The 17,339-nt window shown below is 37.0% G+C and overlaps 1 protein-coding gene and 1 long non-coding RNA gene across 3 annotated transcripts; one reads left to right on the top strand and one right to left on the bottom strand.

Annotated features, from left to right (window-relative positions):
• Nucleotides 1–407: 407 nt before the first annotated feature.
• Nucleotides 408–4,130, bottom strand: LOC130740295 (uncharacterized). The gene is made up of 4 exons (XM_057592841.1): nucleotides 3,723–4,130; nucleotides 2,156–3,143; nucleotides 1,317–2,073; nucleotides 408–1,223 (listed from the first exon to the last, which is right to left on the bottom strand). Exons 2-4 carry the CDS (start codon nucleotides 3,138–3,140, stop codon nucleotides 1,202–1,204), a joined length of 1,764 nt encoding a protein of 587 aa, XP_057448824.1. The 5' UTR covers nucleotides 3,141–3,143; nucleotides 3,723–4,130; the 3' UTR covers nucleotides 408–1,201.
• A 15-nt stretch (nucleotides 4,131–4,145) lies between these two features.
• Nucleotides 4,146–7,020, top strand: LOC130740296 (uncharacterized). Of its 2 annotated transcripts, none has more exons than XR_009020096.1 (4): nucleotides 4,146–4,336; nucleotides 4,550–4,617; nucleotides 5,318–5,349; nucleotides 6,575–7,020. It is a non-coding gene; the product is annotated as an uncharacterized LOC130740296 (long non-coding RNA). The 2 variants fall into 2 exon arrangements; XR_009020097.1 differs by lacking the exon at nucleotides 6,575–7,020 and adding an exon at nucleotides 5,789–6,558.
• Nucleotides 7,021–17,339: the final 10,319 nt, after the last annotated feature.

Raw genomic sequence — 17,339 nt, 5'->3', positions numbered from 1 at the left:
GTGATCCCTCAATTTCTCCCTCACTCCGAACATGATTTCACCACCAAACTTTCCCCTCTATTTATAGCTGCGTGTCTAGGGTTTCTTGCTCACAATTCTAGAATATTCTTGGGAATCATTCCTCACCATTCTTGGAGAGGAAGAAAAGCACATCTAGAATAATCTAATTTATTTTTTGTATTTATTACTTATTTTCGTTTTTAATTAATTAATTAATATTACAATTCTGAAAATTTTAATTAACTACTATAAATATAATTTCGAGTGCTATTTTTTATATTAAATAAATTTTATTAAAGGTAGGACAAAATTGGGTGCTGACAATGAAGGTTGTTGGTGCTGGTTGATGAAGGTTGTTGTTGGTGGTGCAATGATGGTGGTGGGGGATTGAGGGGTAGTAAGAAAAGAGGAAGTGAGGGAGTGAGGGTGATCAGAAGTGAAGTGTAATGGGGGGTGGTTTGGTGGTTGAGGAGTTTATGCAGGCCATAATGGTGGTGAGGTAGGTGAAGCTATGGAGTAATGGTGCTGAAAAAGGTGGTAGAATCTGTCAGAGGTGTCCGGAAGTTGAAGTTTCATACTAATCCGAAGGATGAAGTTTCATACTGATCCGAAGGTTGAAGTTTCGGATTATATCTTAAGGATTAAACTTCATTACAAGGGTTTGGGTTGTTGAGTGCCAGGTTTTGGCTTCCATTACAAGGGTTGATTATTAGGGTTGATTATAAAAGTAATAGATTTTAAAAATTATTAGGGTTGATTATAAAAGTGAAAAAGAAAAAAAAATGTTAAAGTGAACATAAAGCTCACAAATTATTAGGGTTTAGGGTAAAAGTGAAAAATAAAAAAAAATATACGTTAAAGTGAACATAAACCTCATACTAATCCGAAATAGTAGTGCAAAATACATAGTCCCCTAATATCTAATAGTAATGTCAACAAAATGCTCATACAACTAATGTCCCCTACTGTCCTCTACCCCGACGACCTCCCCTACCCCTACGGCCTCCCCTGGCTCCTGCCCTGCCGCCCTCCCGGCCACCTGCTCGGCCACCTGCTCCCAGACCTCCTCTCCCAGCAGCGTAAGCAATGCCCTGTGTCCCAGCCAAGTCCTGGAGGATGCGAAGTGCTCTCTCCGTTAAAGCGCGGGCCTGTGTGCCTGGCAGCAAAGCATCATCCACCTCAAGTGACAACTCAAGGACTTCTAAAGCCCTACGCAAAGCAGCCTGAAAGTAAATAATAAAAAAAACGCTGTTAGTAAATCACATACAGAAAACCACAAGTGCATAAAGAAAATAGAAATAAAATTTAAAATTTACCACGGCACTGAGATCAACCCTCCTCTCATCCGGTATGATGAAACAATGAGACACTCTAGCGTACCAATCCATGTAACCGCCCACAGCCTGTCCCTCCTCTGTAGCAGGGTCGCCCTCAAGGAACAAGTACTGCACATAAGCTGCGAATGCCGCATCAACAGCCTCAGCTGCGGGAGATCTATCCATCTCACTAGGGTGGCGCGGGATCGTCTGTATATACCCAAACTGTCGCATGACCCGCTCCGGAAGATGAGGTCGCACAGCAGGGGGATAGGACACCGAATGTAGCCTGAGAACAAAGCCCTCTCATCCCGATGTCGCCATTCCCTGTGGGCCTCATATGGAGTCCAAGTGACGTCTTCGGCCGTCAACTCATCAAGTAGTACTCGCCTCTCGTCAAGCCTAGCATGCCCCGACCGTGACTCTGTCCACCTACGAGCTCTGGGCTGGTCCTCTGTGTAAGCTGGGTTCGCATACCGGCGAACGAGCCTGTCTGGAAAGTGCTCAAAGACCCAGGCCATCAACAGGGAAGTGTAACCGCCCATCTGTTTGACCCCGCTGCGAGAAGACTGTCCAAGCTGGTCGTACAACGTGGCAAGGGCCATGGCGCCCCACGCGAACTCCGACACCCGCTCAAGATCCTGTAGCATGCCGATCCAACGGGCGGAGAATGAGTGCCCCCCACTCTTGTCGGCGAACAATGTCGCGCCAACAAGATGCATCAGGTACATCCTGGCTGCATGCTCGTACCGCCCCTCTACATTACAATGTAATACCAATTATGATTAAGTAAATATAAATAATAGTTGGAAAAAGTTCAGATAATGAATGAAACAAACCTGCAACAGCTGTCGGGTAAAGGTCTCGCAAGAAGCTGAACCTCATAGTCGGACCCTTCTTCACATCAAACTCAGCCATGCACAAATCTGCATCCCCCCCTAACAGCAAAGCGCAGGTCTCTGCCACATCATATCTCGAGACCACTCCTGGAGTGTACAATCTCCCACCAACCGGGATGTGAAGAAGAGCGGAGACGTCGTCAAGGGTGACAGTCATCTCCCCGAATGGCATGTGGAAACTACTAGTCTCCTCGTGCCACCTCTCCACAAGGGCCGATATAAGCCCTGGATCCGTCTCTACATAGCTGCACTTGACCAATGGATACAGTCCGCTCCTCTCCACAATCAAGAGGACCTCCCTGTAATTGTCCCCCTCACACGTCATCAGCCCGAGCTTCGTACCAGCAGTGGCAAGCCTCAAATCACCTCGCTCAAAATAACGAGGGTCAGTGGTGCCTAGTAGGGTATGCCACGTCCACGGCGCTATGTGATCCGGGTAATGCTGCAGAAGTGACAACTCAACCGGCCCACCAGGAAACGGTGGATCTCTCTGGAGCGGCGGCATATTCGGATCCTCTACCTCTACATCCTCACCCTCAATCTCAGACTCAGACCCCGACTCAGACCCCGACTCCGACTCCGGCTCCTCAACTGCATCAATATCAAGTGAAGAGGTGGAAGGCTCAACAGTATCGTGGGCAGTAACCTCAGGCGTCGACTGAGGAGAAACCTCAGTAGCAGTAACCTCAGGCGTCGAGAGAGCAGGAACCTCAGTAGCAGGAACCTGAGTAGCAGGAACCTCAGTAGCAGGGGCAGGAACCTCAGTGGCAGGGGCAGGAACCTCAGTGGTCGCCTTCGGAGCCCCCTTCCGAGAAGTCGACACATCTGTATCATGATCACCTCGCCTATGAGAAGCGTGGAGATAGGCACGACGATCGGTCAACTCTTTAGACGATACCCTCTTAGTTTGCTTTGTCCTCGCCATAATCTATCAGAAAAAATAAGGAAAACAGATTAATAGCTATGTAATGAGTAACTAACTAGTTGAAGCAATCCACAAGTATACACAGTAAACTAATGTTATGAAATTTCAATACAATTCAAATAATGTTATGAAATTCAAATGTGAAATCTCAAGTTGGTTATGTCCTTAACCACTACCCTAAGATAGCCAAAAGCATGGAAATTATCTTCACCCCATTCATCTTATCATGAAAAACAATAACAGAAGCAATAGGAGTTACTGTCATAGAGACAGTACTGAATCTCTCAAGTCCGAATCTTGAAGTCCTGAACCATTCCGAATCTTGAAGTCCTGAACCATTCCGAATCTTCAAGATTCGGAGTGCAAATATCCCCAAATTCGCACCTCAGAACCTCAAAAACTCCAGAAATCACAATACAAATGAAATTTCACAAAATCAACTCATAAAAAGGGATTCGAAACCTAACCTAATCTGAAATACCTAAATTTGAAACCCTAAATTTGAAATCACAACACCAACTCATCAAAATACAAATGATTCAAAATACAAATGATTCTTGGTCGTGGATTCCAACAAATTACCTCAGTGTGGTCGGTTTTGAAACACAGATGATTCTTGGTCGCTTTTGGTCGTGATGTGTGGGTCGATTTGGGTGCCTCTGGGTCGCTTCTCTTGAGACCTCCGATAGTTGATGTTCTGTCCCGTTACAAATGTGAATCTGAACTGATAGTTTTGTTCTATTATTAACTGAGTCCGACAATTGAACATTCGGAGGAGTCCGAATTTATAACATTCGGACTAAAACACGGAGGGGCAATATTGGTTTTTCCCCACTTTTAAATGGGGTGGCAATTCTAAACCAGGGGGTGGGAAATCTAATTCCCGCAGTTTAGTAGTAAGTTTTCCTAATAATTTTGACTGGAATCAAATTAATCCATATTTGCAAATCGGTCCTTCTTGTTTCCCCAAATATATATGTACCCCGCCAAAGCGTTTTGGCTTTTCCCTCCTCCTCGAGTGTCTTCTCTCACACTCATTTCAATGCATCCACGGTGGTCGGTGGAGGAAACCACCACTCTTTCTCTTCCTCCTCATTTGACCACCGTCCATCTCTCCGCCTGTTATCATCTCAAACGACGGAGGTTCTGCCTCGTTGCCACCCCTCCAGCTCCTGTGCCAACCATTTAAGGCCCAGGTAAATTCATTGCCCCAACTTTAAGGTGCCAATTTAGGGTTTTTCTCTGCGTACACTGGACCCTTTTGGAGCTATTAAGCATCACATTTAGGATTTAGTTGAATTTTCAGAATTTCACATTTTGGGTTTTCCCCCCTTTCTCCTTTCCTCAATCTTAGCATTCATTTGTTTCTCTCTTCCTGCAGTTCATTCTATAACGTGTTCGTTTCGCAGGCCATTGTTGAAGTGCAATGCTTGTAACTGGTTTTGTTGTCAAGAAAGCTTGTGAATTCAGTTTCGAGGTTAGTCTCAAATCTGAGCACCTTAATGTAAATTTAACAAGAAATTTGCTACAAACCTTCACCTGGGATATTGAATGAATTTTCTAACTATAATATCAATAATTTTTATAGGGTATTTCCATTTGCTTTTTATATCATGTTAAGCCATGGATTAAAAGTTTAAAACAAGTCTTGCTAGGCCTGACTTAAGGATAGTTACAAATACTTTTATACCTACCCTTTTGTCTTCAGTTGCAAATAAGAACATACCTTGGTTATACTTGCATTTTTTCAGTGGCCTGCAAACCAGCATGGCTTTCACACAGTTGGCTATGGTTAATGGTTGCACAACTTGTATGAAGAACTTGATGCCTCGTTAGCATCTGTAATTTCAGAAAATGGTATACACTATACAATGAAATGAGTGATAACTCATGGCAATTATTATTAAGTCTTCACAATTCAAGTGGCTTTGATCTTATTTAAATTTCAACTTGTGGTAAATGCATGTTTCATATAATCATATCCAGTTGTCTTGCATAGAAGGGGAGAAAAGTTAAGGATATGAGTTCTTGGTTTGACTTATTTGATCTCGATTCTTGACTTGCATGGGAATCTAGATATCATATTATCTTTGTTTGAATTTATTTGATGAATTGCTTTTAGTTTTTCTTGATTGATTCCAACTCTAATGACTTTTTACTTCCTCTTTACTATTAAGGAAGCATATCAAGCAGGGCAAGGCCAACTCTTGTAAGTTTAACACCTCCGACCATCTAATTCTAAATCTCTATTTGTATTCTTCTCTGTGTTGGTTGACTATGGTTTTAGTTCCAGGTCAGTGTGAGTTTAGATTATAATATACCTGAAAGTTTCAATAAATGGAACTTGGAAATACTCCAATGAACTTACACTATTTAATTTGCACATTGCAAGAGATACTTTCTTTGATTTATAATGTCATGCAAACCATATGACATGACAATTGGGTGTGCTATTGATATAAACAATCCTATTAAATTCTTATTTGATTTGGATGTCCGTAACCAGTTAGGTGGATACGCATGCGTGTGTCGCATGTAATCTTGTAGCACTTTAACTGACAGGACCACATTATCCTTCAACACAATGTATGTTGAGTGAACCACTGAAATATCAATAGCATTTATTCTTTTGTTGTAATATTTTATAGGGTTGTGGAGGTGTTCTGAGGGACAATTCAGGGGATTGGGCTACTGAGTTTTGCCACAACCTTGGTACTGTGAATTCCCTTGTTGAGCTATGGGGCATTCACATGACGGTTGAGATAGTGTTGACACATGATTTTCACGGTTCAGAGGTCACAATTTTCAGTCTATCTTGTTCTTGTCAGAGTGTGCTCCATCTCATCCCAACAGTGATGATCCTGTTCTGTCAGAGTAGCTCTATCTTTATGGGGGTATTAGCTTTAAGTTTGTTCCCAGAGAATTCAATGTAACGGCGGATTTAGCCCGTGCGTCTCATGACTTTTCTTTTGGGCTCCATTTGTTGGCAGCACTGTTTGGGGAATGTAGTAGAGGTTTCATGTGGAAAGCTAGGGAGGCGGTGTCCTCAGGGTCTGGTGGTGTTGTTTAGTTTTGTTTTGGGGTCTTGCCCTCCATGTCAACAGAAAAAGATGCTATTCCAAAACCCTAAAATAGTATTCACTATGTTCTCAATTCTTCCCATATTTTTTGTCAAGTATCATTGCAGTTCAATTTTTTGTTATCAAAACCGGTTGCAATTCATAATTGAAAAATTATCAAACCCATCAACTCGGGGGCTATCTGGACCCAATACAATCAGTTATTATACCCAAGCCACACAAAACAATGAAATAGCTCACGGACCTAAATAAGGGAAGTCCCATTGTGGTAAAAGACAAGAAGTACCGTTGTTATTTTTTTCTTTTATTGGCATTCACTCTGTAATCTGAATGTGAACAACCTAATTATTACAGGAATGTTTCTTAGCTTCCTAGTAGTTGGGCATGGCCAGAGGGCACTTCAGGGTACAAACATGAGATGAGGTTAGAGCCACTTTTTTGTGTTTACTTTGTGTGTGAAAGATTTGGAGATGTTTGACAAGTTTACCTTGGAACAAAATATTTGTTGCTGTTAAGAGAGAGAGATGGGTTTTTTCTTGAAAAATATGCAGAGCTCAACATAGCTCTTATTTCAAAATCCACTTTTTTTTGGGTTTCACATTCTAATCATGAATTTGGACTCAATCAAATTAGCCCAAAACTTGTTGGGCTCAGACAGTTCAATATTAGAAAGGTGGTCTGATGTTTGACAAAACAAAAAAACAGATTACTCTGATAATCGATTTTCTTCACAAACTCCTTAATGGCTTTTTTTTATCCCTTCTTCTTTTCAACTATTAAAAAATATTCTCGAACATATAAGATAGGAATATATACAGCATTTTTTTAATTTAGTATAAGTTTAAAAAAAATATTTACAGTTATCATTGATGTCTGGATGTAATTTTTACCTTCTTTTATTTACTTTTTTATTTCTATAATGAGAGCATGAGGGTGAGAGAGTATTTCATCCTCATGAGTATGAAAAATCATTTTAATAATAGCTTCCTATTTCTACCTCATTTTACTATATATTTTTTTAATTTTTTAAACTAAAAATAAAAAAATGTTTCTATGAATATTAAATACTACCAAACATAATTGTGAAAATTTTACCTCAAACAAACTCCATTCCCAACTTTGTGACGAAAACCTTGTAATATCGACGGATAATGGTGAGAAGACTCACATTGATTAGAGATATCATCAAATAAGTGTTTTTATAAAGAGTAGAGTAACCTTACTTCTAAACTAGCTTTTGGGGTAGAGTTAGACATATGCCCCGTTTGGAAACACATCTTAGTTAAGCGCTTATGGGGAGACAATATAATCGATACTCCTTTTGTGTATGTCCTCTGGATTTTAACCTAGGTCCTCTAGATCCATTAATTTTGAATTTATGAGACTCCATCTACTAATTTCAAAACCAAATTCTCCCATCCCCAATCAAGCCAAAATGATGTGGAATACTCTTCATACTCCATGCTCCATGGATTCTTCAAGAACAAGTTGGATCTAGCATCTTGAATCTTCACAATCAAGCAAGAGAAGGTGGAATTGTGGAACAGGTGAGGGTAGATGATGGAAGCAAGGTGCCACAAGCCTCAAGGGAGAGGATTGATAAGCCACAAAGAGAAGAAGAGTCACGAGAGTCCTAGGGTTCTTGATAATCTTCATGAGAATTCTCTAGAGAGAAACTTTGGGGGGAACACTACCTCACAAATGAAGTTTTAATTATGACTAAAAATGTGGGAAAATACACATCAAAGCTCATTATATAGGGAGGAACATGATAGGTTGTGCATAATGCAAGTGGGCTAGGCCCGACTTGGGCCAAAATATTACACAATGAATACTACTAATCTAAATGCACCAAGACAACAAGCTCAATTTCCTATTCCATGTAGGTTGGAATACAAACCTAAAACAAACCCTAAAAAGGAAAATACAAATGCTAGTAATAGAAAATAATGTAATTCATATTTTGAACAATGTGTCAAACAATTCTTCAAGAGTTCAAGTGTTATTTCTCTCAGTTCCAAGCACACATCACAAAAGACACCAAAGTCCTTTCCAAATTCCAAGAACTTCCACTCCACTCTGTTATGAGTCTCACTTATATTTAGTTTCCTTCAAAAAAAAAGTGGTGGTTATTCCAAATTAATTAAAAAAATCTTAATTATAAAATATCTTTATGGATAGCTATTAGATGTGAATGTAATTATTTATCAGCAAGATGTTTAATTTTTATTGATACTGATGACTTCCACACCAAGCTTGTAGACTTTAGGCATTATAAATATTTATGACTTCTAAATCATGGGTCAGGTCAGAGAACCCAACCTCAGTGAACCTCACATATCCCTTCTAACAAGTGTCACCTCAATTGGTAGCATAGATGTGACTTCCAAGCAACACTGAAGTACTATGATAGGTTTGTGCTGGTTAATGTGCTCTGTTTGTTTGCTGTGCAAGTGGTTTTATTCTAAAACCATGGCCTTTAACTAATCTGCAAGTTGATTTTATACTAGTGATTTACAATTCTTATCAAACACTAAACATGCATGCAATTGAGCATGGCCTGGTCATCAGTATATTATAATAGATGCTGAAATACAAATTATGGATGCACACACACGATTAAGCAAATTAAAGCAATAAAAATTTACTGATCCAGAGCTTCCCAAGTAGGAGTACTACCTGTTAGTACTCACAACTCTGTACTCAAGTCTCAAAGCATTAAATGCAACTGGCTTTCTGTCGCTTTGACTATGTGCTCTTTTTTAATTGAAAATAATTGACATGTCCTATAATTATAGCATGGATGCTTCCTCCAGTTTAGTACTAGTATGTCTAGCAATCAGTGTTTGCACAGTGCAGATTAATGAATTTATAGTACACTTGTGTACAAATCATGTACCTGAACGTGTACCCAAATTAATGGAAGCTAGCCCCACTCTCTTGATGGAAACCATAGAGAAACTAAGAGCAGGTGTACATTCAACGGGTAAAACTCTAAAATCAGAAAAGAAAAACATAGCCGTGGTTAAAATTGATAATCAGAGACACTACAACCATATAGTCCTCACTTTCAACAATCCCATGAACACAATACAATCACACCCTCCAAAGTGTCAAGAACCAATTTTCTCAAAAGCTTTAAGTTTTTTGAATAATTAATTGTTTAATATGGTATCAAAGCATCTATGATTAAGTGGTCTAGAGTTTGATCATTGCCGCTCCCTATTCTTTTGATGAAAAAAGTTGATTTTTAGCACATGATAGATGAGTATGTGCATGGTTCACGCTTCAAGCCTATAGAGAGCTCTTGCGTGAGGGAACGTGTTAGAATATAATATAAAAACCATTTATGTGGTCTTACCCAACAACTTAAGCTTTTGAGATAGTTGATCGTTTGACACTTGAGCTTGAAATGCATTTCCAGTGATGCATATTCAAGTAAAGTACTTGGGAATATATTGCTTTGACATCCTTCATGCTTCCTTGACCTCTCTCTTAATTAACTATAATGGACAATGTGGAATTTGCTCGTCATTACAATCAACCTCAGCATGTCTTTACTCCATCTCTCTATTTAAATTTATAACTTCATATGAATTGTCAAAACTTCCAAAAGTTAATTCAATCTTAGCTTAAAGCACGCATCTCTGATTGCATACATTTTCATAACCAACTGTCAAGTCAAGCTTAATTAGAATTTATCTAGATTCCATGATGATCATTGAATATTTAATCAAAGTGACAGAGTATGTCTACACATGTTTTCAGTAGTCCATAGATATAATATTTCTCTAATTTCAAATTTCATGTAACTAAGCATGTGAGGATACTTCATAATCTCAACAAAAAAGTCTATATAGTATTTCTCTAATGTTTATTAGTCAAAATATGGTATTATTAAAATCTGACCCCAAGACTTTTTAAAATTTTAAGTATAACTTTGAATTGTGTTCAATAAAATTGAAGGTCCTGATTTTAAAATTATGTTGGACTGATGAATATCTGATCACTTTCCATAGCAGAATTTCAAATGCAGATATAATTTAAAACCATAATATTGATGAGTTTGAGAGGAAACCTTACAAATAAAGGCATTGGCTAGCTGTGCAATCTCTCTATCATGGATAAAATTAACACCTGCAAGAAGGAGGGTTTTGATTTGGATTAGAGTCTAGAGTAGATTAAAATAATCATATATAGTGAGAAATCATCTTATGACATGCCATTTAAAAATCATACATGCAAGGTTATAGCTGGCACACACATAGATGTTTAATTACCATATCACAAGAACTGTACCGTTGAGATCACGGGATCAAATTCTATTTTGATGGAAGTGGTTCACAACATGAACAAAGTAAGTTGCCAATCAGTGGAATTACATCAGTGTAGGGTCAGGGAAACAAATTTGTCATATAAAGTATACTACTATATAAATAATGACAAGATAGAGGAGGCAACATTGACTACTTTATTTTTTCTATTATTGAATGCTGATATTAATTATATGTTTTTTAATTGAGTCCATTTAGTAAACGGAGGAAATTGAGGATCTAAAGATGCCAAAACTAGTCCTCCTTTCCTTCATAAGATCTAAAAGGAGGATTGGAACTTATCTGTTATCCGACATCACAAGACATGCAAATTGCAATAAACTGGCATTGACGCCTAGTTTTTGTTCTAAGTGGTTTTCCTTTCTACAGGATATCTCATCAGCTATCTCATGAGTAGTTTTGGTTTTGTTTGGCCCATAGGAATGATAACAGATTTGGTATTGGACTATTGCTTACAGCTCAGTATAGTTAATTTCAGGCACAAAAAGACAGAAACAATTGGACAATGACATTTATGAGATATAATGACCAAACTCAACGATTCTTATGTACCCTTCTTATAGTATTTTTTATAGTATTTTTTTTATAAGCCCCTTCTTATAGTATGAATACAAAACCTAAAACACACATGCAAATTCACAAATATTAATCAATTACAGATTGGGCAGGGCCGTGTATAGACAACTTGGGGCCTTAGGCGAAAATGTCAAAGTTATTTTTTTAATAAGAATCTTGAAGAGATTTAATGTATTATATAAATTATTAATTTTTATATTAATTTTCTAGGTTTTCGGAGCTTTGAAATAATTTAGGCTTAAATGCATTTGTTGCCCCTGATGTATCGTCAATGTGCAAAAGATAACCCGACTCTTTTTTTGTCGACGTTTGTACCCTCAATGTTTTGAGAAAGTATAGGGAATGCCCCTCCGTCAGATCGACGTTAAAAAACTAACGGAGGGGCTGACGTGGATTTTCTTTTTTTATTTTTCTTTTATTTCCTTAGATGCCACGTCATTAAATGAAAATAAAAACCTTGAAATTCGTTGGAGAGGTTCGAACCCAGGACCTTGTAGTGGCAAAACACACACATTACCAATTGAGCTACATGGACAATTGATATATTTGACAACAGAATTTTATTTATTTCATATATCTTCTTCATCTTCTTCCTCTGTTCCTCGTCATCGAGCCAGACGCTGATTGGACCCACTACCTCTGACTCGTCAAGGTACGGAGCCGCAGGAGATGTAGCAGAAGGTAGGTCAATGTCCTCGGTCCCTTGAACCCTAGAATCATCAGAGGTCGCCGCCTCCGCCATGTTAGCGATGTTACCTTCTGAAGATGAAAACCCGGAAACTTCCTCTGCAGCGAAAGGGGGTTCACAAAATTCGTGCTTTATATCCATCTCCAAAGCCACTGCCACCACCTCTTCATCAATTTTGATGTTTATCGAGCGACTCTGAAACGACGGTAACGATGAGACTATCAGCATCCTAGCTCTGTCATACCTGGAATGGGACTCTGTTTCTTTATCCAGACACACAAAGATTCCGAATAAACCTGCAATTGAGGAAAAGAATCTGGTATTCCAAGCAGCGATAGGAACATTTCTCAGTGTTACCCATATGAAATGCCTAGTTGGTTTTGCCAACATTGAAGCTTCTGATATACACTCGCACTTGTCGGCAAGGCATTCCACACCCTTGAGCAAGAAAGACAACATTTCATCTCTATTCTCGAATTCCAGTACCACTTCCTTAGCCCCAAGTGCCTTGACTTTTATTCTAGAGTAGCCTTTTGCAATTAAGAAATTTTGTATTTCTTCTATATTGCGAACACCCCTGAGAGATGCTACTGCCATCCTCTGTACTCTATCCAGGTCCTCTTGTTTAGTATTGTAACAACAAGAATAGTCGGAACTCTCTTTTTCTTGGGAGATTGGCTCTGTTTTTCTCCTCCATACCCTTTTTCTTACATGATTTGTCCACCTATTGGCAGTAGGATGAGTATCCCCTTGTGCATTTGTCGGGTACTTAGCCACAGCCACAGAAATAGTGGCACCATTTAGAGATCCACCATTCAGATTTCTAGTTGCCCTTGCCGCTGCTTCTTTAGACACAAAATGCACAAAGCCAAACTTTGTCCTTCGGTGTCTTTTCTTGGTTCTCTGCACAAAAACACCAGATAGTTTCCCCCATTTTTTGAACGCATTTTTCACTTGTTCGTATGATGTCTTCTCTGTCAGACCATCTATGAACAAGGTAGTGGGGGAAAAACGCATAGTATGCTCACTACCCCTTTGACTGCCATGACCCTGTTTTTGGTGGGAATGTTGGGAGACCTGTCTATATCGACCATTACTCGGAGTAGAAGCATGGTGCTGTTTTCTCCACGACGGTTCCGCCGCATGGTCAAAGCGCCACCGTTTATTTCCTCTACTAGACTCCAGCTTCTCCCTCCGGTCGTTGATTCTCCTCCCTTCATGGCCTAGAGAGAAGTTGGATCCCTTCTCTCTAGAAAGACCCATTAAAATGGTTCTCACCAGAATACTTATGAATTTTGTTACATGAGGTTGAGAAGATGAAGAAGATATATGAAATAAATAAAATTATGTTGTCAAATATATCAATTGTCCATGTAGCTCAATTGGTAATGTGTGTGTTTTGCCATTACAAGGTCCTGGGTTCGAACCTCTCCAACCAATTTTCAAGGTTTTTATTTTCATTTAATGACGTGGCATTTGAGGAAATAAAAGAAAAATAAAAAAAGAAAATCCACGTCAGCCCCTCCGTTAGTTTTTTAACGTCGATCTGACGGAGGGGCATTCCCTATACTTTCTCAAAACATTGAGGGTACAAACATCGACAAAAAAAGAGTCGGGTTATCTTTTGCACATTGACGATACATCAGGGGCAACAAATGCATTTAAGCCAATAATTTATTAAAGTTTTATAATGAAATATTTCTAACATTTCGCTTCAATAAATAAGATACTCAATTATTCAATCTATCTTGTAACAATATTATTGATTTAACCAAAATCTAAAGTTTTAATAGAACTTGAAACGTAAGGAATGAAATACTGAGAGATTTTGCAACACTTTAATATCACGTATCTTATTTGATAATTCAATTCAAGGTAGAAACAATGAATTTTTTTTAGAGAAAAAACAATGAGTGAAACTACAAATATACAAGTAAAAATAACTAACAATTACGAGTAAACACAATTAATTTTTCAATTTTGAAAATGTAAAAATAACGGATACTTTTTTAATTAGTTTTTTGAAAAATGTAAATTTGATAATTTAAAATACTACTACTAATAACTGTTAAAGTTGCATTTCCAGCATTTCACTTTCGAGATCCCACATTTTATTGTCCATATCACAGTTAAGATGAAATGATTTGTTGCTGTTTTATTACATCTTTTAAGTCTTAATAGAATATACTATAAGGTAAAACCTTTTTGGGGCCTTAAGCAACTTTGGGGCCTTAGGCAATTGCCTAATTAACCTAAAGCATTACACGGCTCTGAGATTGGGTAAGCGCTAGTTAATCAAGATTTCAGTAAAAAAAAAAACTATTTTTTGAATTGCATCCGGTCTATGACTCAATAATTTTGTTTTTTTGTGTAGTGACTATGATATCTAGTGGGGTTGAATTAATACTTTACTTATTCGTTGTAAATTATAAAATCTGTTAAGAGATATACTGAACCGGAGTTTGAAACCAAACTTCGCCTCAGGAGGATAGATGGGCGATTCAGGTGAGATCCAATGTAGATCCAACTTTCTATTCACTCGTGGGATCTGGGGGGACCACCATGGCTCCTCTCTTTTCGAGAATTCATACATCCTTTATCAGTATATGGACAACTATCTCTCGAGCACATGTTTTGGTTCTATTTCTCAATTTTTTCGACCCGGGTTCCATAAGAGCAAGTCATAAAGATTGAGAAAAATCGGTCATTCACAACCACTGATGAAGGATTCCTCGAAAAGTTAAGGATTAATAATCCTTTTGAAAATTCAAAATCAATTGGATTCGGTCTTATACATACGCGAGGAAGGTAATCAAAAAAGAATTATAGACATACTTGATGATTCTTTATATTTTTTTATTTTAACTGATGTATTCTTATAACTGGTAGCCATGAGATTAATTGGTGAGGGGTCTGTTACAGAGAGATTGGACAGTCTCCCTCATTCACATACCACGTGAACGCAATAACACTGCTGATTTTCTGGCAAGGAAAGCGGCGCAAGAGTGATCATCGCACTGTGTGTGGGCAACCACCACTGAATGCTTATGCTTCGCTTTATTTAGACATGTGTGCGTAGTTTAGTTGTCTGTTTAATTTTCCTCATGTAACAAAAAAAAAGCCATGAGATTAATTAGCGTTTTTGTTGTTAATCTAACCTACAACAAGTATGGAGTCACTCTTAATAATTACATTGTTTACCTGAAATTGCTTACAAAATAGAAAGGCATGCATAATTGCCAAAACTCTTGCTTAAAAAAAGTTGTCTAAATGACTCATGATAAAGTTTGGGTTAAATAACCCATCATCAAATCACATTAGAGATAAATGAGTTGGAAATAAATTAATAAATAAAATATAGAAATTCCAACTCACTTATCTCCAATGTGATTGGATGATGGGTTATTTGACCCAAACTTTATCATGGATCATTTAGATAACCCCATAAAAAAATAATTAACAATTTCCTTATTACCATTTTAAGCACATCTCTATTCCACTCTCTGCTAGGACCCCTCAAAGAGTCGTCTACATTTAACTTCACGTAATCACATCCATGAGGTTCCCAACTACCTTATATGTGTGCCAAAAAGAAAGTCTCATCAGGTTTCCTCCCAATGATATCCCTAACACTATGTTTGTTACATGAGGAACAGTAAAAAAAGAAATATCGTAGAGAGAGTTATGAGATAGAGAGAGTCCTCTTCCATTGTTTAGTATAAATTCGTGTAAAAGAGACAGTCTGAAAAATAACTGTCATGTTGTTTTAATCCAGTCTCTCAAATTTGCGCACCTTTTTTTTTATTCCTTTTATTTTATTTATAAATTGTAAATTAACTATAAAGTCAAATAAGTCATTTTAATTTTCCGATGTACAAAAAAAAAGTCATTTTAAAATATTAAAATAATAGAAAATGTGAAAATTGTATTTCAAAATAAAATATGTTAATATATTTATAAACTTATATAAATATATTTGAAATTAGTTCATTATATTTATTTTTTCAAAAATGTTATTCATTATATTTATATTTAATGTTATTAACATTAAATATTAATTTTTATGATATATTATAAATACTCCTAAATAAAAAAAGTTAAATTTCTTTCTTTTTATTCTATATTCAACCAAATGAAGGGGAGAGAAGTAATGTAATTCTTTCTTTTCTCTTTTTCTTATATTTTTTTCATGTTAAACAATGTATAAAATTTATTCTTTTCTCACATCTTTCTCTCTACTAATTCTCTTTCTTGTCACTTTCTCTCTTCTTGCTTACTATCTTACACCAAACAAAGTAATTACAAAGAAGGGATTCAACAGCACACCCCAATAATGTAGCAACAATTTCCTCCACCTTTCTGGGATTTAGATGTAGATGTAATTTAGATTGCAGCCCAATAAACTGGATTTTGCATTATTGATCTTGAATAAACTTTATATAATATCTTATGTTCAAAAACTTATGTTTATTGATAATATATTTTCAACTTATTTCACTAAGTTTTTCAAATTAGCTCACAAATGTTTATTTATAAGTTATTTACCCAACACACCCAATGTCTATTTAATTTAATTACCTCGAAAACAACATGGACCCCATGATAATGTTAATTAATTATGATGGATCTTTTCTGCGCCTAACAAGTGTTTGTTAAGAAGGGGAAGAGAATCTTGCAATAGCGAAAGCACCTTTTAAGCTAAAAAAACCACAAAGCATTTAGGGGATTGGGGTTCATTACATCATCTTCTTCATCATTATATTTAATGTGAATACCCATTTTCATCATGTGTCACACTACTTAACATAAGTGCAGTAGTATAAACTATAGCTAGTGGGAAGTGGCATGTCACCCTCTCCTTTTCTGTTTTAACTTTACAATCGAAAGATACAAAAATGATAGCTGGAACCAATTTAGTACTCCAGAAAAGGAAAGGAGGGCCAAACATTATAATATAAATTTGAACCTTCTGTCTCCCACGGAGTCCAATTTGTTAATCAACCCAAACAAACACGGTTACAACTTACAAACAAATGCAAATTCCATGCCTGATCATTATATATAATTATGGCAATTGGCATTACTCTTATATGACTGCTGCAAAACAAGTTGACCTGAACCGGCCAGCCAGATATTAGTGTGTGTTCGAATATAAATTAACAGAGTGCACAATGAAGGAACGAAATTTTAACTAAATTTATAATAAGTTTTATTTTTTTATTTTTTACTTTTTCATTTTTAAGCGTATGAACGTCCACTTACATTAATGTGATTGGAAACACATGCACTTGATGAATTCTGAGTGTTGATGACTTCTAAAGTTGCATGCAATTTATTTTTTTAATTGTTTATGAGTGCATGATATATATATCTTCCATCTTGATTATAATGGATTAAGTTTTGTAAGTGGATAATTAGAAAATAGATATTTGTGTTTGCAGATTTTTTATTTTTATTTTTAAATGTTATATGCGACTTAGTTGCATTAGATACGATCAATCTTTGTTAGATCATTGTCATT

The sequence above is a fragment of the Lotus japonicus genome, chromosome 2, assembly GCF_012489685.1.
Source record: "Lotus japonicus ecotype B-129 chromosome 2, LjGifu_v1.2".
NCBI classification, from domain to species: domain Eukaryota; kingdom Viridiplantae; phylum Streptophyta; class Magnoliopsida; order Fabales; family Fabaceae; genus Lotus; species Lotus japonicus.
Note: the sequence above shows the minus strand (reverse complement) of the source record. Positions and strands in the feature narration are given on the sequence as shown.

Bases quoted from the DNA above. Each gene is read 5' to 3' on its own strand.
- LOC130740295 (XM_057592841.1), bottom strand. From the start codon at position 3,140: ATGGCGAGGACAAAGCAAACTAAGAGGGTATCGTCTAAAGAGTTGACC. The intron at 2,074-2,155 runs GTTTGTTTCATT...ATTGTAATGTAG, and splicing joins TTACCCGACAGCTGTTGCAG to AGGGGCGGTACGAGCATGCA. The intron at 1,224-1,316 runs GTAAATTTTAAA...ATTTACTTTCAG, and splicing joins GGGTTGATCTCAGTGCCGTG to GCTGCTTTGCGTAGGGCTTT.